General features: G+C 45.7%; 1 protein-coding gene across 2 annotated transcripts; it reads left to right on the forward strand.

Annotated features, from left to right (window-relative positions):
* Positions 1 to 454: 454 nt before the first annotated feature.
* LOC142818086 (uncharacterized) lies at positions 455 to 12,549 on the forward strand. 2 transcript variants are annotated; one of them, XM_075896358.1, is made up of 6 exons: positions 455 to 1,179; positions 2,043 to 2,187; positions 2,345 to 2,473; positions 2,948 to 3,715; positions 3,848 to 8,002; positions 8,347 to 12,549. In XM_075896358.1, exons 1-5 carry the CDS (start codon positions 1,037 to 1,039, stop codon positions 4,211 to 4,213), a joined length of 1,551 nt encoding a protein of 516 aa, XP_075752473.1. In that variant the 5' UTR covers positions 455 to 1,036; the 3' UTR covers positions 4,214 to 8,002; positions 8,347 to 12,549. The 2 variants fall into 2 exon arrangements, with proteins under 2 accessions (XP_075752473.1, XP_075752472.1); XM_075896357.1 differs by having other exon boundaries at positions 2,948 to 8,002.
* Positions 12,550 to 23,652: the final 11,103 nt, after the last annotated feature.

Here is a 23,652-nt window from a genome sequence, read left to right on the forward strand (position 1 = left end):
ACTGTGGAATTACAATAGGTATGATGTTGTGAGAGGAATATGGAAAGGTGTCATGGTTCCTGGGCTGACGTTCGGCAATGAGGTCTTGTGCATGAGATCAGAAGTTCAAGCAAGATTAGAAATTAAGCAACGTGGAATAGGTAGGCTTGCTTTAGAAGCTCACGGGAATACACCAATTAAGGGAGTACAAGGTGATATGGGATGGACATCATTTGAGAGCAGGGAAGCTACCTAGCAGCAAGATAAAATTTGAGAAGCGATTGAGAGAAATGAAGGAGGACCGTTGGGCTAGGAAGGTTTTCAGCTACTTGTACATAAAGAATGTCGATACAAAATGGAGGAAGCGAACCCGGAAGTTGACTGGTAAATACTTAGAAAACAGTAGGTGGCCAAACCAAAAAGAACTATCGGTTAAGAAGAAAGCGAAGGAAACGGAAACTGACATGTGGAAAATGGGCATGATTAAGAAGTCCGCACTAGAGATCTATCGAACTTTTAAGCAGGAAATAGCCAAGGAAAGGATCTATGATAATACTCGGGGTAGTTCTCTACTGTTTGAGGCAAGGACGGGAGTACTGCGAACCAAGACATAGTATGCAGTGCGTGTGGAGAGGAAGAAGAAACTGCCGAACACTTGATAATGTTCTGTAAAGGGCTTCACCATATAGTTCAGGATGATGGCGCAGAGTTTTTCAAAGCACTGGGGTTTAGGGACCGGGAGGGGAAAATAGACTTTAAGCAAGTAGACTTAACTGGAAGGAGGTTATCTGATTGGTGGCTAAAGTCAAGGCACGTGTGAAAATTAAACTCTTCACTGCAAAGTACAAATCCTCAAACTCACTTTTTAAAGAAAAAATAAATAAATATAGTTTTGAGGTCATTAGGTATTACGGCTTGGTGGCGCTAGCCACCGCCCGATCTAAAGGGTACAGCCATATCCATCCATCCATCCAGCGGTCGCTGTGGTGGCGTGCACTCCACGTGAGCGAGATGCGTGCACTGTCTTGTTAAGTGGCCGGATAATCGGAACGCAACGATGAGCGAGCCTCCTGACCGACAGAAGGTGATCGAAAAGTACCTCCAAGGATTACGTCATGACGACGGCTACTCTCATGGCTACCTGAAGTCAGACGAAGAGCTAAAGCTTTTTGAGAGGTCCCTGGCTGCCGTCAACGAGAGGTATGCTGTGCGGACATCGAGACCTGAGCAAGTCGTCTAAATGTGAGGATGTCTCGATTGCTTCTTAATGTATTGATCTGCGCGTAGATCTAGCATTGAAACACGCAGTAGTAATTTAAACCAGCTAGGGACACGGCAGGACAGGCTTCTTCTCAGTTGCGGTTATTGGTTTTCGCCTTTTTGAAGTTAGGGTTAGGTATCATTGTTTTCGTTACCGGTTCACAGTTCCCCTGGAACCGATTTATTTCGGTGCGAGTGAAGTATTGTTCGGATTACCGGGACATGACCCGATCTTCATAGATTCTATAAACATTATTGGAGCTGTAATTGGCACCTTGTTTGTGTCTGCGTGTTTCTTTGGTCCCCGTTGCTTAGCGCCCCAAATTATTCAGTTGTAACTGAACTGTATTTTTTCGGTTTTAGTCATGATTAGCACCGTGCTAGCAAGCTAATTGTGACACGGCCGTGAGTGCCATCCGTGGTCCTCCAGGAAGTGTGAATTAGACGTCTAGAGCAAGGCGGCCCTGATGTTGAACGCTGTATATGAGAAGCTGAAGGGTCAGGGTCGAGATTTTTTGCCCAATTATATTAAAATCCCAAGGCCCAACCAAACTGTAACGTGTTGATGCTGCTTGTAAGTTGTAACTTAAAAACCACATAAAAAGTCTGGGTAATTATTAATAATAATAATGATAATTATATTTATTATTCTGGTTGACGAAAGCCAGAATTTCTTGCCAAAGGCAGCGCATATTAGTTTTTTTGCTGCCATTACACAAAAACTAAAACAAGATTTGATATTGCCCTCTGCCATGCATAAAACTAGGTGGTTTCATTAAATCATCTTTATTGTTCATTTTCAGCCAATGTCGTCTTCTCTATGATCCACTGCGGATCTCGATTCTCTCTGGACAATGTGCCGTTCCGAGTTGTCAAGGAAACCGTCAAAGTGTGCATATTTGGAACGGAGTACTACAAGAAAACTCAGGAGAAAAAAAAAAAGAACAGGTATGTTACATGGTGATGCAGTTCCAAAAGTTTCAATCTCATGCACATATCCAGCAGTCATCCAGTTCAAAGATTGTGTGTAGGCAGTGTAAAGAAGATTTACTTTAAGTTACTACAAGTTTACACGAGAAATAAATATTGTTAACTTCATTTACAGAGTTCACGTACCACTGACTGGCAGAAGGAGGTGTACGAGAAGAAGCGGGTGAACCTCCAAGGCACAAAGAAGAAGGGGTGCGCAGCAACAATGAATTTGAAGCGGATTGAGTTGTACCCAGATTTCCAGGTATGTAATGTACAATGACAAGTGAAAAATAATTCCAGATTAATTTCTGGGGACCTTTATCATGTCATTTATGATTGTGCAATCCGACACAACACAGTTGGTTGACGATCATTATGGTTTCAAGCAGTGCAACAAGATGAGGGCAAAGTCAAGATGAGACAGAAGACAGCGCTCTATATTTCCACCATTGCCAGTATGTATACACGTGGGAAATAGCAAGATAAACAGAGTGTGAAAGATAAAATGAGCACAACGCATACAGTCTCGGCATGTAAGCCAAGACTGTATGTGTTTTGTGCTTTGCACTCTTATTTTGCTATTTCCCACATGTATACATACTAGCAATAGTGGAAATATACTTCCAGCTATTAGTTCAGCGCTGTCTTATGTCTCATCTTGACTTCGCCCTCATCTTGTCGCACTGTTTCAAACCATAAAATATGATCTGTGTACTTAACAGTGCCTGCTTTCTAGGTGGATGTGCCCCAGCCATGCGGCCAGACAAGAGAGGGTCGTCTGAAAGCCAACAAGGCCAAGGAGCTGCAGGAGGCACTTGACGCAGAGCAGCAGACTGTGGCCAAAGACACGCGGGTATATGTTAGGATTGCCGACTGCAGTTCCCATCAAAACCATGGTTTCGAGGACATGGAAGCTTTCAGCCAAAACATGGACAAGAGTGTTGCTGAGCGAATTCAGATGTTGGCAGGAGAAGGCATTACTTCTGTATCAGATGTGAAAAAGTGCCTTCACTATTATGTGCACGACATACTTTTTGCGAACAAGGAGAAGCCTGATAGCAGCTGCAGGGCCTTTTTCCCAACACATCGTGACATCAGCAACCAGATCCAAGCTGTGCTTAAGAAAGACCGCTTCAGCACAGTTGATCAAGAGAATGCTAGAATCCTAATTGAAAAGATCAGGGGTGAGCAACCCGAATCCTCTGTTGTCTATCGGCCGTATACAGCACGCAGCTTCGTGGGTAGCAGCGACTCGGACAACGTGGAAGAGGGCGTTGCCAGCGAGTGTGAAGACACGTTGCTGTTTTGCTTCCAAACAAAATTCATGAGGAGCATGCTTAAAAAGTACGGAGGCTCAGTAGTTTGCCTGGACGCAACGCACAAGACGAGTGACTATGCCCTACCACTTTTCTTGCTTGTCGTGAAAACACCGTCGGGATACACACCAGCTGGTGTGTTTATCATACAGTTCGAGACGGCCCACTGTATCGCTGAGGCTTTAGACGTTTTCAAGCAGTGGTGTGACAACTGGTCCCCACAATACTGGATGGTGGATTATAGCAAGGCAGAAATAAGTGCCATCAAGCAAGTGTTTCCAGGGAGTCAAATCTCCATCTGTGACTTCCATAGACTACAGGCATGGCAGAGGTGGCTGTGCAGAAAGGAAAACAACATATCCGATCCAGATGAGGCCCTGAGACTCATGAAACACGTAGCCAGTGCTTCAAATCAGCATGACTTTGACAAGGCGGTTGAAGTCCTTGTTGACTCTGAGTATTGGAAAAACGAAAGATTCCGCAGTTACTTTGAAGAAGTGTGGCTGTCAGTAAAGGAGCTGTGGGTCATGTCTTACAGGCTGGAGTTTGACGTGTTGACCACAAATAACGGCATTGAGGCCCAAAACCGCGTGTTGAAGGCACAGTACGTGAAAAGTTCCAGCGGGAAACGGTCGTTAACATTCCTGATCATGACTGTCGTTCATGGCTACCTTCCCGACAAATAAGCGAAATTCCATGAGGCAGCAAGGAGGCAGTCATCAGCGTACAGACAGTACAGTAATAATATTCCTGCATACCTGCACAACCGGCCTCATGGGTTCGTTAAGCATATGCTGAGACGGCTCGTAATGCAGAGGAATACACCCCCACAGACATGGAAGAGCTCCCCGTTGAAGGTGTGTTTACGGTTCATTCTGAAAGAAGTGATGATGATCTGTACACTGTCGACTTCACCAAGCCATCGTGTACCTGCCCTGATTTCAGGAAGCACAAGTACCCATGCAAGCACTTTTGTGTTGTTTTTAAGTACAGCGACAGGTGAGGCTTTTTCTCTCTTCCGCTGAGTTACCTCAATGGACCGCAAATTACTCTTGGAAGCTGTCCAGAATCCGAAACAAGTTCCGAGATTCCCCTTGTCAATCAGCCCAGCCCATCTGAAGTGCCTTCACAGGATCTTGGTATTGCAGCATCAGAGTCAGACATTCCCTTTGTCAATGAGACCAGCTTTTGTGAAGTGCCTTTACAGCCTGGGGTTGCTATGCTTCCTGGGACAGCAGCCCCCTCAGTGTCGGAGCTACACAAAAGTATAACCGAGGAATTGGAAAAGTGCAGTTCCCTTCCTTACTGCTGCCATGACGTTCAAACACTGGTGGAGGCTAGGGGCTTATTGCAAGCCACCTTCCGTAAGCTGGCTGAATCTGTGCCACAGAGTTCTGGCCTTCACATTCGGGGCTCACCGACAAAAGGATGCTCGTCTCTGAAGCCTCTTCCGAAAAGAAGACGCCTATAGTGTGCTGTCACTCTGCCATTGACTGGAGCTTCGACTGCTAGGAAAGGATTGGGGGAAACGGTAGAGATGGACCACTCGGTGATTTTTTTTTCATTCTTTTTTAAAAAATTGCAATTGTTGCAAAACTCAATTTATTTTACCATTCATAACTTTGGCCTAAACACAGTGTTCGAACATCTTTGTGAATAATTTTTAGAATGTTTAGAGCTTTTAAGATTAATATGGTATGTTTTATACTAGACTTCATTATAGTCATGCAATTGTGACATTGGCAACGACTGTGTATAAATGCAGCCGTAATTTTTTGTGTTGGTGATACTCTCAATTCAAAGAGTGTGTGAAGGTATGTTTTTAGGCTTCTGCTTTCAATCTATGTGTATAAAACTGTTTGTAAAGTTGCATTCTTTCTGTACTTGCTACGGGCGTGCTTGCTTTTATACTTTCTTTTTGACATTTTAATATAGTACCTGTTGTATGTGAAAGCATGTTAGTACATTTTTTCGGGTGGTCATTTCAAGATGTATTCGTAGCGTGCTTGTAATATCCATAGACTGTAAATAAACCAAATGTGAGAGAATGCATAATGTGCACAAAAAGTTTACTGTGAAAATGTGAAGTATGGTTACCTACACAGCAGAGCAATTTCATCAAGACTGCTGCAACAGCTGTGACCGGTTGATGTAGAGGCTGAGCAAACAAACTGGCCTTTTTTTTGGGGGCAACTATGGAAACTACCCCCTCAGTGAAACGCTTTAGGTATACATATTGATACTGCAAAGGAAAGTTTGACATCCACCTAAATGTGGATGTCAAACTTTCCTTTGCAGAATCTTACTCCACCTTGGGGGTTTCCCTTAAATCTGGTCCATATTGATACTACTGACTTGGGCGAGCTGCTTAATTATTCAATCTGGAAACTTTATAAATGGCACCATATGGGGATGGGGATATAAAAAGGGGTTGCATAAGGAACACGAATGCACAAAAAAATATTACTGGAAGGTGATCGTCTCAACTTAGCATTTATCAGCTAGTATTTTTGAACTAAAGTCTTTAACATGTACATTTAGTGTCGTGGAACTAGAAATAGTCAACGTAGAGCTGCCTAGTTTTTGCCCGTCATGTATCCAAAACATGCAATCCAATGTATGGTGCATACTACATAGCCTTTCCATGCAAAGGAGAGAAGCCTCATGAACCCTTTTCTTTGTGCCTTGGAGGTTTGTTCACTTTTTCCGTACACTCCTTCGGCCAATCAGCGGTACTTGCATGCTGTAAATGAAATAAAGAATATTTATTTCTGGTGTTTTTGCATGTTAACAGACACACAGGTTGGCTTTGATAAGTGGAAAAAAAAACAAGCCCATGTTCTTATAGTTCACACCAGGGATGTAGCCATGATTTTCTTTCGCTCGCAACTACTGATGGTGGGAAGGCATGGCAAAACGTCAAAGGTGGGAGAGGAGGTAGAAGAGGTCCCAGCAAAACTGAACATTTCGGTGTGCAGCAACCCCCGGCTATGTGTCTCGTTCACAGTCATAATGCTCTTGGGCTTTTCCTAAATGTATTCATTGGCTAGAAATACCCTAAGGGCCCCAAAAGGGGCATATGTATAAGGGAAAATACGTTAAATACAGCTGCCGCAAAGTACGCACCTTACACTGCCTGCACACAATCTTTGAACTGAAAGGCTACTGCATATCTGAATGAGATTGAAACGTTTGCAAGTGCATCACGATGTAACATATTTGGTCTTCTTTTTCTCCTGTGTCTTCTGCTAGTATTCCATTCCAGATACGCATACTTTGACAGTTCCCTTGATAACTGGAAACTGCACATTGTCCAGAGGGATTCGAGATCCGCAGTGGATCACGGAGAAGACGACATTGGCTGAAAATAAACAATAAAGAGGATTTAATGAAGGCACCTAGTTTTATGCATGGCAGAGGGCAATATAAAATCTCGTTTTAGTTTTTGTGTGATGGCAGCAAAAAAACTTTATGCGCTGCCTCTGGCAAGAAATTCTGGCTGGCTTTTGTCAACCAGAATAATAAATATAATTATCATTAATACTTACCCAGACTTTTTTCGTATGGCATTTAAGTTATAGCTTACAAGCAGCACCAACACATTACAGTTTTGTTGGCCCTTGGGTTTTTAATACAACACTACAAAAAGCTCGACGCTGACGCTTCAGCTTCTCATATGAGTTCAACATCGGGCCTGCCTCGCTCTAACGTGTAATTCACACTTTTAGCAAGACCAGGGATGGCACATACGGATGTGTCACGAATAACCCAACCACAATTCGTGTCTCGTGTTGCGCACGATTGCTTTTTCGGTGTTTAAAATAACATAAATGTTAATTCTGAAACGCACAAATGGAAACAAAATAAACGCCCAAGCGCAGCTCTGCCTTGAATTCAAGGCAATTATCTAAAGAGCACAGGAGCAGAATAGATAACATATGTGACCCTATGGCAGACCTTTAATTTTTTTTAAAGTCATGATTAGCTTGCATGCGCTGTTCTAATCATGACTGAAGCCCGAAACTAAAACAGTTCACTTCCAATAACGTTTCTTAAAATTTCTGAAGATCGGGTCATGTCCCGGACCCGGTACTCCACTCAAACCGAAATGAATCGGTGCCAGGGAAACTGGACAGGCAACCAGAACAATGATAACCCGACCTTTAAAAAGGTGAAAACCAATCAATTGTCTAGTGTTGCACTAACCGCAACTGCAAACAAGCCTGTCCTGCCGTGTTGAGTCCCTTCATCTACGTGTTTCAATGCTAGATCTACGCGCAGAGCAAAACATTAAGAAGCAATCGAGACATTCTTACATTTAGGTCTCTTGATGTCCGCACAGAATACCTCCAGTTGACAACAACCAAGGACCTCTCAACAGCTTAATATGACAAGACAGCGCACGCCACCACAGAACAGGGAGACGCCGCGCACAGCATACAGCCACAGAACAGCACACAGCGAACCAAGTCTAGGTGGTGGTGGTAGTGGTTACAATGAAGAGGAAAAAGGCACCTAATTTCTGTCTGCCTTCAGGCGACACGGCGCAGTGCCTTATAGGGGTGGGGGGAAGGAGGGATAAAAAGAATAGAAGGAAAGTAGAAGCAGAAGAAGACAGCCAACGAGAGGAAAAAGAAGGAGATAGGAAAGTGGGGATCCGGTCGAAGCAGTCCAAGGGCGGGGTGCCACAATGCGAGAGCTACACGGCATCAGGAGACCGCGGAGGGCGAACCAGTCGGCGGGAGCTACGCTGAAGTCGGAGATCGCGAGGGCACAACCGTCCAGCTTGAAATCCTGCGAGCGAATCAACCAAGTCTAGGTGGTGTTGAGCGAACGCGCTGCCAAACAGAGAGGGAGGGAGAGAGAGAAAAGAAAAAAAAAGACATGGTGGCTACGTCATCGCGGCGAGGCCCCGCCCTGCACGGATTTGTTGTGAGAACAGTCGCACCCGGTGAAAATAGCGCCAACGCTATTTTCACCCAACTTGGCTTAGATCCGTACAAAGCTATGGCTCTTGGAGAATGGTGGTCACGCAACCTGAGGTTTTCTGCAGCCACGGAGGAAGGAAAGGCACGGAGGAAGGAAAGGTCCGTGAAGAAAGGTCTGCAGCGTTAAATCTGGTCATATTTTCCTTGCGTGTAGCGTGCTGTGGCTTTTGGGTAACCTGGGGTCAGGCAACCTCAGGTTTTCTCGGCGTGTGGCGTGTGTGCATTCGTGCGTGCGTGGGACGAGCTGTACGCGATCGTGAGCTGTACACATTTGTGTTGTGCTGGATGTGTGCTGATTGCGGTGTCTTTGTGGTGGACATGAGCGCTGCGATTGTGCTTATCGTTGACCATGTGCTTGACGAACGCGGATGGTGTTTGCAGCGCTTGAACTTGCACTGTAGTCCCTTGCACTAGAGACCTTACTTGCACTGTCACTGCGTGCTTCAGCGTAGTTTTTGTGATTGCTAATATTTGATTTTTTTGTGTGTGTGAGGTGGCACCGTTCGTTGTACAAATTTTACTGAGCGTGAAAGTATGTTTTTCACTGTGCTTGATCGGCAACTTGCTTTGACTGTTTTGCCGCTTGCTCATTGAATGTGTCAATTAATGAGTGGCATTACTGCTGTTTTATCGGTCAGCGAGGCCGATTTTCTCTGTCGGTTAAGCCATGAAAGTGTTACGTTATGTAATTTGCACGATCGTGCACAAATGCAGAAGTGAGTCGTTCATGGTTGAGAAACACGAATCAAATTGAAAGAGCCTGTATGGCACTACTCAAGCCTCATGCAGCTGCACAATCGATAGTTGTGCATAAACAAGTGCTCGACGCCTTGGTATGTTGTACGTGTGGTTTGCACCTGGTAGGTTTCCCTGCCCACGCGTGCCTCATTTTCCGGCGCGAAATGGCACCCTTGAAAGCAAGTAACAAACTAGTATCAATCTCTTTTGAAGATTAAAAAACCAAATAGACACCTGTTTTCTTTTTTCTGTAATTGAAAAGTTAGCGAACTCCTAGGGAAAAAAAAAAAAAAAGCTTCGTCCATGTAGGAGAACCGAGAAAAAAAAAAGCACTGAAAAAGTGGTGACTTCTTTTAATGTATAAAAATGTTGTACATTAACACAATTTACCATTTGAGACTTACGTGTATCATTGAAGGAAGATGACTGTGGTGTATTTAGCAAAACGGATGAATGTTGTACGCACAGATGTATGTTCAACAGTCACATATGTTTTATATAACCAGTTGTTTACATTTGCACAATGATGCCAGCAGCAACATGAGTGCTAGCAACATCAGACGTGGTAAGCTGATATGTAGTGCTTGTGTTCTCAGGGATGGTAGCCCCGAACACTGCTACATAAATCTACCAAAGTGCATGGCGCTTAACTACAATTGACGTGAACTGGTCGCGACGGTTGCATCATAGGAGTGCATCTATAATTTTTATAAAATTCTATAGTTAGCATGCAATTGACATTGTGCCTGAGTGGTGTCTATTTCCACAGCAGTGTTGAGACCTGGTGTGGCTATGTGGTAAAATACTTGATTGCTACGCAGAATGTTTGGTTTTCATTCCTGCTGGGGCCCTGATATATATTCATTACATTTATAAGGTCAACACTGACTTTTTCCTGGATGTTGTCATGTTAAAATTACCAATATTATTTCTTGAGTAGACAAACTGTCAATCACCTGGGGCACATAACCGCATACCTGCCAGATGTATGCAACTCATCTAGAAGAAAGCGTTTTACAACATACGCAATGGGGTTGCGGCATTATTCATGACCTGATGGGCAATTGTATTGGTCAAATGTTTTTACCCTCCCAAACGTTTACCCAAAGCTAAGGGTGTGATCACGAGAGCGACCAGATGTAGCGGCTAGATAAATTGACCATTGAAGTCAATTTCTCCTTCCTAGTCAATTGAACGCTGCATGGTGGAAATTTTTGTTATGAGCATGATGTAGCTAAACACTCAATTTCTCATTTTCTTCAATGAAGTTATTTTTTTCAGCATGGTATGAGCAGGCCAAGTTGTATGTGCAGACTCCTATCTTAGAAGAACTAAAGCATCTTGTGAAAATAGTCCACTTGTCTGCATCCACTGTTGCTCACGATTCCATCTCCCCCTCCCCTCCCCGCCTACACATTTTAGATACCAGACATACAACTGGCAGATGACTGTTTTTTCAGCAGCAGCTTGCTACAACAACAGCACTAAGAAAAAAAGACATACACGCCAGTGTTTTCAGTTTTACAACTTAAAGTGGCATACTACAGAATGCCCACCAAGTCTTAGTGCCGCATGCTCAGTTCATTTCTACTTCTCACTATGCCTTTCTTGAGAATACTGAATATATGAAATTAATGTATGATAACGATTCACTTCTGAAAGCTGTGTTGTCATATGCATTGACCTACAAGTGAAGGATGTGCTTTAATTTCATTGTGCTTAATGTATAATAACGATTCACTTCTGAAAGCTGTGTTGTCACATGCATTGACCTACAAGTGAAGGATGTGCTTTAATTTCATTGTGCTTTACATACCTTAGCAGCAGAAGGTGCACTGTCATTCGCTGAAAGGCTGATGCATCTGTTCTCAAATAGATTTGTCGTTGTCCTCTGCTTGAAGAGCTCCCAGTGCACCTAATTAGCGCTGGGTTTGGTGAACTACAATCATGTCTAGCTGTTTGCAATCCTGCCCTTTCTTTACAGCATGAAATACTAAGAGCAAGACCATAAAATGTGCTCCACTCGTTGCCTTATTGCTTTGCCGCTTCACTCTTTTAGTTCATTAAATACAAAGCATTTCTTAGCAAACTTCGGCGACTTTGACCGTATCTATTTAGCCACCTAGGACTCTTAGGTCTCCTGGGTGTTTCGAAAATGGTATCAATACCGAAATTGGTATGGCGTAACACGACTGTATGATGAGCATAAGCGACTAGTCGTAACATGAAAATTATTACATGTATGTCATGAATGTCTTGACTTACATTCCATGTTCTTGCTGCTCTTGCACTGGTTTCGTTCACATGAAATATTGCAAAACTGGTATGGTATGACATGACTGCACGGCGAACATAAGCGACTGACCCTAACGAAAAAATCATGACAAGCATGCCATGTAAACCGCGACTACATGCTACGCTCATAGTGCTCTTTGGTTGTTTTGCTAGCTTCATATACACCAAATTTGGTGTTACGAGACATCAATAGATGATGAAGGTATATGACTGGTGCAAACATCATAAACATGACATCATACCTTGCTTATGATGCAATTGTGGCCGTTTCGCTAGCTTCACACATAACAAATTTGGTAATTATGTGTTGTGAATGGACAATGAAGGTAAATGACACATGCAAACATGCTAATCATGATATGCATATCACGTAAAACACCTCTTTATGCTATGCTGAGTCATAGCGTGCTCGTGGCCGTTTCGCTAGTTCCACATATACCAAATTTGGTATCACAGAACGTGAATAGACGATGAAGGTAAATGACATGTCCAAACATAATAATCGTGACATAGAAGTCATGCTCAGTATAATTTACGTCCACTTTGTAACATTTTCTGAATTTAAGCAACATATCAACCTTCCTCATTTGTGCTTCGCACATCATCGATTCCCACTGTACGTGCGATCTGCTAATCTGTTTACATTAACACACTCATTAGCCTGTTTCTCATTTTCTGCATTCACACTTTAACGTCTTAGACCCTCGGTGCATTATCTGGAATGGCACATATGTGCCTGGAAGCCACCTACAAAGTGGGTTATAATAGGCCTGGCCTACCTTTGATGCGTCTTTATCCACTATTTCTTTACTATGTTTGCAAATTACAGATGCACCTTCACTTTTTTGCCTTCTTGCTAAATGAGCTCGCATAAAAATAACTTTTGTATTTCATTCAGAGTATGTACTAAAAATGTTTGTATTCTCCATTTCATACTTGTCAGCTTTGTAATAGGATGTGACAGTATTGTGTGCCCTACAATAAAGTGAAATTCATACCCAGGTTTCCTCTATGGCTCCATTGATGCCAGGGATGCATGCATAGTCCCTGTGCAGCTCTAGCCATGCAGTACGAAACACACACACAAAAACTCTTCTCCACGTGTAGGAGGGAGTAGAGATTAAGTGACAGATCACTAATAGGGTTTTTAAGGTGGGGTCACCTCGCTGAGCCTCTATTCCCATCCAGCCTCTGCCACTTTTTGAACTACAATAATGTTCTTACTAACTCGAGAAAGCAGAGTTATGTTTTTGTGTCAGCATGGAAGCATATAAAAGCAGCAGCGACCAAGGTGATAAACAATATTGCACCTCCACCATCCTCAATATAATTATTTCTTTTTGTGACTGATTTCTCCAGTCATTATTCAGCATGCGGCTATTTCAGGCAATCTTATAATGAAAAATAGTGCCAAAATGTTCTATGTCAAGTTAGGGCTGTGTTTTCCGGGGCACAGTAATTTCGCTCGTGTGTAGGCTGCATTCGTATTGGATGGGATTAAGTTGTGTATTGCTTGATGGGAAAAAAAATTTGTTAGCGCCGTAAAGGTGGGTGAAAATGACAGAAACAACATATGTGCCTTTTGGCTTCTCTAAATTTCATCTACAGAGCTGCTTGATACCCTCCCAAGAAAGGCATATTCAGTAGTACGCCTGCAGTGTGGGCTGCCATGCACAGTTTGAACAAGTGCTCCAAAAAATCTGGAGGAGTCATTCATTTAATAGTACGGGAGTAGAGGCACCACGTCTAACATGTATGGGTTACATCATCGAAAAACAAAATGAGTATACTACACTTGCGAGAAAGTTGAAAGAATGTCAGCAATACTAAAGTTGGAGAGAAAGGGCAAAGGTTTCCTGTGCTATATATATTGGTGAGAACCTTTAAACACATTTTTCTGAAAGAAACGGATTCTCGGGCACTGCAGGGCTACTGTGGATGTTCTGAAAGTATGGTATGTCACATATCCCGGTTTACATACTGTGCATGCACATCTGCACTTCACAGCAAAAGTTGTTGCAAAACGAATTCAGTCAACAAAGTTTTCTGCAAATATTTGTTACAGCTATAGAAAGACGGCTCACCGCGGGTTTTCTCTTTGAACCTTGTGTAGATTTCTACTGCAAGAGAAACAAGTTGTGCAAAGTAATTAACGGCGTTTATGTTAACGCGTAAACGAAGTCTGAACAACTATAGCTTCAAGACGTATATGCACTAATTCGCTGCGTAATATTGTTACGTGATTCCGGCTGACTGAAACAGGGCATAGTGGGACATACCCAAGAAAGGTGCTTCAGACTGAGAGTGAAGTAGACCTTGTCCGTGAGCTGCGTTGAGGCTGTGGACTGACGACTGTTATTTTCCACGTAACATTTTGGTGGAAGTGCTGGGTGCTCTTCTGACAACGGAGCTACGCAGTGGACGCCTCCTTAAGTCTGATACCATGGCTCCGGGTGAGGATACGGCTTCGCCACTTACCTCAGCAACGACAGCAACCCGGTACGTCGCCCTAACGCAACTCCGTGATCCCGGTACTTTTACTGGAGAGGAAAACGCGAATGTGGACAAGTGCCTTAGTATGTACGAGCGCGTCAGCAAGCAATATGGCTGGGACCCAACCGTTATGCTTGCGAATGTCATTTTCTATCTTGACAAGACCCCTCGCATCTGGTTTGAGACCCATGAGCACGAAATCACAAGCTGGAAAATGTTTAAACAAGAGCTCCATGACCTTTTCGGCAACCCGTTTGGTCAACAGCTTGATGCCCGAAAGCAACTGGCCGTAAGTACACAGACGTCCACTGAGCCCAACTTCACTTATATTCAAGACGTCTTAGCGTTGTGTCAAAGGGCCGATCCCGACATGACTGAGCCCGACAAGATTTCGCACGTTTTAAAAGGAATCGCCGACGATGCGTTCAGCCTGCTTGTATTTACCATCGTAACGACCATCGACGTCGGGATCAAAGAGTGCCGCCGTCTCGAGCAGGCGAAGAGTCGACGCATTTTGCAGCAGTTCCAGCGCCTACCCAACACCGCGGCAACGTCGTATTGCGAAGCCACTCCTTGTCATCTACGACCGAAGACGTGAGGCGCATCGTCTGACGTGAACTCGAGGCCGCTTACCCGGCTGCCAACAAACCGACGTTGCCAGACGCCTCAACGCCAGCTGTCGCCTTGATCCAGGCTGTTGTCCGCCAGGAATTCGCTAACCTTGGTATCCTGTCCACTGCACCTACCCTGGATAATACTGGTCCCTCGATAGCTTCTGTGGACATGAGACATCACCGTCCGTACTCTATTCGAACCAGGAACCCGTCTGAATGGCAAACAGCTGATAATAAGCCAATCTGCTTCCACTGTGGCGGCGCAGGACACAGCGCTCGTTACTGCCGTAGCCAATGGCCATCTATGTCTTCTGACTCGTACCCCACTTACAGTAACTCATTCCGTCCACCAGACCACCGTTATCCGACCCGCACTAAGTCTACAGCATTTACTGCCCCTGAGGACTACGGCCACCCTGTCCCGTCGTCGCCACGCCTCAAAGCCGCCCTTCTCATTCAAATACGCGTCGCCGCTCTTCCTCGCCATTGTTTAACCGCCGCATGTCCCCAGAAAAGTAGGCTGCGCAGCTTCTGGAGGTGAAGCTGCCCTGTCGGCCTCACCCAAAAATACTGTGTTGCCGTTACGTTTGAACCGGAACACCCTAGAAGTATATGTTGATGGCACAACTGTTGAAGCTTTGATAGATACGGGCGCTCACGTCTGTATTATGAGTTCGCGTTTTCGTCGTCGCATGAAGAAGGTCCTCACGCCCCCCTTGACCAGTGTCTTCCAAGTTGCAGATGGCACAACAGTCCCTGTCATCGGTATGTGCACAGCTCAACTTACTGTAGCCGGTCATCAAGTGGTCGTCCTTTTTACCGTGCTTGCAACATGTCCCCACGACCTCATGCTAGGCCTCAATTTTCTTGCCGCCAATTCTGCTCTGATTGATTGCTCCACTGGTGTGCTCCGCCTAGAACTGCCTCAAATCAGTGACGCCCCATATAAACGTACATGCCGATTACAATGCAGCGACATTGTTCACCTGCCCTCCAAAACTGTGACGTGCGTCGATTTTGTGTGCTCACCAGCTGTGCCCGACAGTGATCATTACGCTACGCCTCTCACCGACGTACTCCTTGCGCACAATGTTGCAGTGCCCTATACGGTGCTCAGCATCCCATATAAGAAAACTTGTCTACCACTTGTAAATTTCGGCTACATGAATCATGTGCTTCCACAAGGCGTTTCCGTGGCCCACCTGTGTCCGTTGCTTGATTCACAAATTGAAGTGCTTGCCTTAGACACCCTTGTTTCACCGCAGCGCACATCACTCGCAACACATTTGGGCAGCCGTCAAATTGTAGACATGATCGCCACTGATCTTCCGCCTCCGCAAATTGAAGCCCTACAACATCTTCTTGAGGCCTACTAGGATATTTTCGATTTTGGCGACCGACCTCTAGGGCAGACTTCCTTTGTCCAGCATCGCATACACACAGGTGATGCCAACCCTGTTCACCGCCGTCCCTACAGAGTGTCTGCTTTTGAGCGGAGCATAATTCAGAAGGAGGTGAACAAGATGCTAGCGAAGGACATTATTGAACCATCCTCCAGTCCCAGGGCATCCCCGGCGGTATTAGTTAAAAAGAAGAACGGATCGTGGCGATTTTGTGTGGACTATCGCTACCTTAACAACATCACCAAGAAAGACGCATACCCTCTGCCCCGCATTGACGACGCCCTTGATTGCCTCCATGGTGCCGCCTACTTTTCTTCCATCGATCTTCGTTCTGGTTATTGGCAGAATGCCGTGGACCCCATGGACCGAGAGAAGATGGCTTTTGTAACACCCGATGGCCTCTACCAATTCAAAGTCATGCCTTTCGGCCTATGTAATGCCCCTGCCACCTTTGAACGAATGATGGATTCCCTGCTCCATGGATTCAAGTGGTCTACGTGTCTTTGTTATCTGGATGACGTGATCGTGTTTGCTCCCACTTTTGAAGCGCACCTTGAGAGACAGTCGAAAATTCTTGATGTATTCCATCTCGCCGGCTTTCAGCTGAATTCATCCATGTGCCGGTTTGGTCGCCGTCGCATTAGAATACTTGGACATATTGTTGACGCTTACGGCGTACAGCCTGACCCAGAAAAAGTTCGAGCTGTGAAAGACTTTCCTGTGCCAAAAACTGCCAAAGATGTCCGCAGCTTTGTGGGGCTCTGCTCCTATTTTCGGCGGTTTATCAAGAACTTTGCGGAAATCGCTCGGCCCCTAACAGATTTACTCAAACCAGATGAGACGTTTACCTGGGGTCCCTCGCAAGCAGCAGCATTCTCTGACCTGACCACTTTGCTCACTTCTCCTGTGCTGGCTCACTTCGACCCTACGGCACCGACTGAAGTCCGCACCGATGCCAGCGGTTACAGAATAGGCGCTGTGTTCGCTCAGCGACAACGTGGGCAGCATCGCGTGATAGCTTATGCCAGCAGGCTGCTGTCCCCCTCGGAGCGTAATTATTCCATCACAGAGCGCGAATGCCTAGTGCTGGTGTAAGCAGTCGCGAAATTTCGCCCTTACTTATACGACTGACGATTTATAGTTCTCACCGACCACCACGCTCTTTGCTGGCTCGCCTCCTCAAAAATCCCACAGGTCGTCTCGCCCGCTGGGCACTCCGCCTCCAGGAGTATTTTTACACCGTAGTGTATAAATCAGAAAAACTGTACAAAGGTGTGGATTGTCTGTCACGCTACCCTGTGGCCGACTGCAATCCTACGAGCACTGATTATGTGGGTTGCACCCTGTCCATCTCCCAGCTGCTTTATCTCGGGGACCAGCAGCGTCGCGATCCAAATATCAGCCGCCTAATACAACAGCTCGAATCTTCACCGTAAGATGCTTCTGTTCGCATGTTTACCTTAAAGGACCACACCTTATATCGGCGTAATTTATCGCCCAACGGTCACGACCTACTTCTGGTCATACCAAAGCACCTGCGCTCCACAGTCCTACGCGAGCTCCATGACGCGCCAACCGCCGGTCACCTTGGTGTCTCTCGCACATATGACCGTGTGCACCGCCGCTTCTACTGGCCTGGCCTTTCATGCTCTGTACGTCATTATGTCAACGCTTGTGAAATTTGCCAGCGTTGCAAAAAGCCGTCGGGACTCCCTTCCGGATATCTTCAGCCCATCGACATCCCATCAGAGTCATTCTTCCGTGTTGGTTTGGACCTTCTCGGTCCCTTCCCAATATACGCCTCTGGAAACAAGTGGGTCGCGGTGGCTACGGCTTACACGACCCGTTACGCAGTTACGCGAGCCATGCCAAGAAGCTGCGCTACAGACGTCGCTGATTTTCTACTACGCGATCTCATTTTAGTGCATGGAGCCCCTCGTCAACTGCTGAGAGACCGAGGCCGTACGTTCCTTTCGAAAGTGGTTGACGATATCCTGCGTTCCTGCTCTACCCAACATAAGCTCACGACATCGTACTATCCCCAGACAAACAGGCTTACGAAACGTTTAAACCGCACCCTGACAGACATGCTATTGAAATACGTCTCGGCCGACCATCGTGATTGGGACCTTGCACTACCCTACGTGACGTTCGTATACAATTCCTTCCGGCATGGCACTGCTGGGTACTCGCCATTTTACCTTCTGTTTGGACGCGAACCAACATTGCCGTTGGATACCTTCCTGCCAGCCGCTGCGCAGTCTACTTCTGAATATGCACGCGACGCTATTACCCGGGCTGACCATGCTCGTCAGCTTGCCCGCTGCAGATTAATGGCGTCCCAAGACTCGCAGAAGCATCGTCACGATGAGCGGCATCGCGATGAACACTTTTCAACAGGTTCCCTCGTTCTTCTTTGGTCCCCTACGCGACATGCAGGCCTTTCAGAAAAACTTCTCTCTCGTTTCACGGGCCCATACCGCGTGCTTAGACGAGTGACCAACACTACATATAAAATTGTCCCTTATAATCTATCAACCTCTTCTGCTCTGCTGTCAAGGAACCTCGTCCACGTATCAAGGCTCAAGCGTTACCACATTGCTCCTGCTGTGGCCCCGTAAACTCGCCGGGTTGGCGCTTTTGCCGCCGGGGGTCGTGTTACGTGATTTTGGCTGAATGAAACAGGGTATAGTGGGACATACCCAAGAAAGGTGCCTCAGACTGAGAGTGAAGAAGTGGACGTTGTCGGTGAGCTGCGTTGAGGCTGTAGACTGACTACTGTTATTTTCCATGTAACAATATATTATGAATTGCTGTAGAGCCCACGTGAAAGCCACAATTGTAGTTTATAACAACCAAGTTCATTGTATAATTTTTATTATTGCTTTTGCTGCAAGAGCTGAGCACGCTCATTTTTAGGCCTTCGACCGTCATGGCCGTACCAGAATCTTTGAAAAACTTCTACTAAATTGTTTTAGACTATTTGCACCCACGGCACGAGTAGTTTAAACGTGAGCCTCCGCGATAACGACGCGTATCCTAAGTAGTCCCAATCAGTCAACTCGGTGCATGGAGTGGGGGCTGTCACCACTTATTAAACATCGTGACTGGACGTGTTGGCGGGCTAGTTTTTATCATACTTATATGCACAATAGCTCGAGGTAACCACATCACATCACCAAGAATTTGGTCTCTCAAGATAACGCTGACTCTGATCTACAGGCTGGAGTCAAAATTACACTGATTTGACTCGAGGTGAAAACTGTTGAAACGAAAGTATGTGTGTTACTTAGCCCTCAATTGCCCAGTTTCAATTCAGCAGAGTGCTGTACAACTATACCCATATAAAAGCGCATAATAATATCACTTTGATGCGCACGAGTTGACAATTCTTATTGGCATGGTTGTCAAGAGCCACATCACAGAGGTCCAACAACGATATATATTGTCATATCTAGCTAACTCTTGACAAGCAGACCTTCAATCAATGCTCATGCATGCACTTGGTTAAAAATTTCGCATCAGCTGCAGTCGCAATCTAATTCGCGATTCCTTAGGTTCTCTTCCACAACATGCTTAATTTCCAAGATCGAAAAAGAAAGATATTCGCCTAAGTTGTTTTAAACTGAGTCCTAACACGCACTCGTTCATATTTGCATTAACTTTTACGTAATCTGATCAAGCAACGCATCATTTACATGCAGCATTCGCGTGAAAATCATTTTCTCTCGCATTTATTCAGTAATTCTTGTGCCGCAATGTTTCACAATGAATTTTTAATGCACGTGTGCTGGCACAGATTCACATGATTACTCGTCATTGTGCATAATTTTTGTTCACTAGCGCAGTGGTGTATGTAAATATTGGGTATATATAAACAATATCATTTTAACATATGTGTGTATCAGTTTTATTTATCAGAGTATTCTTTTATTTCCACACAGACTTATCAAGTTTTTTTGTTTTCTTGCATATGTGCGCACGCTTTTTTTTTATCCTGAACATAAATGTTACCCGTTATGTTCTAATTAGTTTTTAATAACGTTATCTACTCACTGTCATGCCGACCAATAAGCCCTGCTCGCTTATAGGTGTACATATAAATTAATAAAATGGCAGTCATTATTTAAGCACTGGATGTAGTATAAAGGTGCACGCAACGCATGCAAAATATCTCTGAATTCAAATTCAAAAGAAACTTCCCTTATCGAGGTAGAAAACGGGGCTGGAGCTACATATACTGTCGCAATCATAGAATACGACAGTGGTCTTTAAACACAGATATCTACACATGGGGAAGGGCCGATCGTATGTGCGCCTAAAAACAATGTAGCATTTGTTTGGCTTCACTGCAGGACAAAAATGCCACACGGTGAAGCATATTTGCTTAGCGGTAGAGCTTGTTTGCTGTGAGCATATCGAGAGGGGCACTCCCTGATGTATACAACTTGTAAGCTCCTTGCGCAAGCTCCCACTAAGTTTGAACAGCGCGATTGAATGCGGACAGAAGAGAACACGCACATACATGTGCATCCTCACGGAATAAAGATCCTTGCTGCACGATCATTGATCGAAGGTGTGCCTGTCAAAAATCTCGCTATATATGTAACGGAAGCTATTGGGCATCTTGGGTTGCTCATGGCAAGCAGACTAATACGAATTAACACCTCTTGCGTATCAAATTAGTATCTCCATGCACTTTTACAAGCGTGAATGCACACACAAATGCACGGATTGTAACATGACAATTCAGGGCTAAGTAACGCACATGTTTTCATTTCCATCGCTTTCAACTCTGGTCACAACGGCGCAAGTTTTACTCGAACGAGTAGATCATAGTCAACATTATCTCTAGAGACCAGATTCATGACCACATGACGTGGTTATCTCAATCTATCACGCATACAAGTATGATAAACAAAGTAGCTAGCCTTCCAATGTACTTCAGCTCACGCGCTTTGCGTCCAGTACGTAGTTCGATGTACTACATCATTCGTCAGGGATTCAGAACCGCTTCTTGTCTGACAATCTAGGTCGTGCAGTACTATTGTCATGTGTGTTTATGACGGCATGACGATTGGCCATCAGCTGTTTATAGAAGAAACTCTTAAATCGAGTTGACTTGTGCCTGGAAAACCAAGTTCACTCGATCACACGTACACTCGCAGTAATTCACACGTACACTACGAGCGCGTCAGCAAGCACGCAATAATTCACACGATCACATGTACACTCGCAGATTCTTGGCACCCTCCGCTGAGTCGCAGGTCTGACCGCCGCTTTGGACAGTTTCTTCGCAGCCGCTGCGGACTCAGGGCCCAGGGTTAATTGCTGTAGTCATGGGAGGTGGTGGCCAAGTAGTGCACCAGGGTGGCCAATCCTGCTCCGGTGAGGGAATGCATTACTGGCAGCTGGTCACCAGTGAGGCCGCACCCCAAACCTCTTTAAACGATTCCGTTATCATGCACTTTAAGTGAATATACGAGTAAGAATGGTTCGATATCTGCATTCGAACCTAGTGGCTGCTGCGCTGTCTCTAAGTAGGCTATTCTGTTGCACTTTCCTAGCACTGTAGAACACCACCTGACAACCTATCCGCTCTCAACTTCGTCTCACTCGTAGCTCGCGTGGCCTTCTTTTCTCGACTGTTCGAAAGTCCATTTTACCTTAAAAGAAATAAAAAAGAAACCCACCCGTGCGTTCTTGTTGTATTTGTTTCGTTTGTAACGCCAGCAAAACCAGCTGCGCGCGCACCATTTCGTTTGGGCCCTGTGCGCCTTCATTCTCCCTTTTCCCCCCTCCCTTCACCCTCTCCTAATGCCAATGTATATACCCACGCTGCGGACAATAAAGGCGGTCGTTGACTGCCCGACCATTGTCCTTGCTGCTTAGCTGCGCGCGCCTGTGTTACCACAGTGGCGACGACCTCGGAAACCGCCCATGCTGCCGTGAAAGTTGAAGCCGATGGCCTGCCGCAACAAGTACCGGCGACCATGACTAGCCTCCAGCTCCCGGTTTTCGATGACACAAGAGATAATTGGAAACCATACTTTGTCGGGCTGAAGCGTATTTTGAAGCAAATGCTATTACTGACTCCAAAAGGCAGAGAGCACTTCTGGTGGCAGCACTCAGCACGCAGACTGTGCAAGTGCTAGCGGGGCTAATTGCACCTCGGACGCCGAATTCCTTTACTTACGCCGAAGCGGTCGCAGCATTAAATGACTACTACGATCCCAAGCGTCACGAGATTGCAGAAAGCTACAAGTTTTTTACCCATTGCCAACAAGAAGGGGAGTCGGTGCACGCATTCCTAGTCGAAATACGGCGCATAGCAGACAATTGTAACTTCGGAAGTGCGCTGAACCGGATGTTGAGGGTCAGGATTGTTTGCGGTGTACGCTCAACTAACTTGCGCAAGCAGTTACTGGCACATGAAGATTTAACCCTCGAGGAGGCTAAATCAATGTCCATTGCAGCCGAGGCAACCGACAGCGATGCAAAAGATATGAGTGCAGAGCCGCCGACTGTGCTAAAAATGCAAGCCCACCATCGCTCGCCCTCTCGAGGTAATCGTACACTAGGCACGTCGCATGACTGCGGCCGATATGGAAGCACGAAGCGCGACGATAACGCCTGCCGCTGGGTTAACGCACGCTGCTATCACTGTGGGCGGCGCGGTCATTTGGCAAAGAAATGCTACAGTGCTCCAACTGATGCAAAGGTGGGCAGCGAGTGTAAAGGCATTGACGGTTGAAAGCGCGTCTAGCAATGACGACCTGGATAGCGCACACGTTTAGACGTTGATTTCGGGAAGAAAAAACGGTTTGGTACCACCCATACGTCGCACGTTTCGATAAGGCAACGTAGACCTTGCAATGGAAGTGGATACGGGTTCCCCGGTGTGCGTCGTATCGCGCCAAGTGTACGATCGACACCACGCACAGTGGCCGCGCTTACAACCACCACGAATCAAGCTGTCATGTTACGCGGGACAGCTTCCGTTGTTGGGGGAACTCGAACTCCCAGTGAAGTATAAAAATGTATCTGTGCCTTGCCCGCTCATCGTGCTTGACTGTGCAGGACCCAGCCTATGTGGCCGCGATCTCATTGCTTTGCTTAGCAAGGCAGACGTTCCCATTGGAGACCTGACTGCGCCGGACCCTACAACAAGCGCCGAGCCAAGCGACCCTATGCTGAACCGACTGCTCGGCGAGTTGAGGATGTTTTTTCAACAGACCTTGGACTAATCAAGGGTCCACCAGCCAGCCTAAAACTCAAGGAGACAGCGACACCGAAATTCTGTAAGCCCAGGTCTCTTCCTTACGCCCTCCGCGATAAGGTCTCTCGTGAAATTGATCGGCTGGTGTCACTTGGTGTTCTATCGCCCGCGCAACATGCAGAATGGGCTACACTTATTGTGGTCGTTTTGAAAAAGGACGGGAGCGTGAGGATATGCGGTGACTTTAAGGTTACCCTTAACCCGGGATGTGAGGTGGAGCATTACCCTCTTCCGGTGATAGAGGACATGTTCGCAAGCTTAAACGGAGGCGAATATTTCAGCATCTTGGATTTAAAAGATGCATACAATCAAGTG

The sequence above is a fragment of the Rhipicephalus microplus genome, chromosome 5 (genome assembly GCF_043290135.1).
Source record: "Rhipicephalus microplus isolate Deutch F79 chromosome 5, USDA_Rmic, whole genome shotgun sequence".
In the NCBI taxonomy this organism is placed as follows: domain Eukaryota; kingdom Metazoa; phylum Arthropoda; class Arachnida; order Ixodida; family Ixodidae; genus Rhipicephalus; species Rhipicephalus microplus.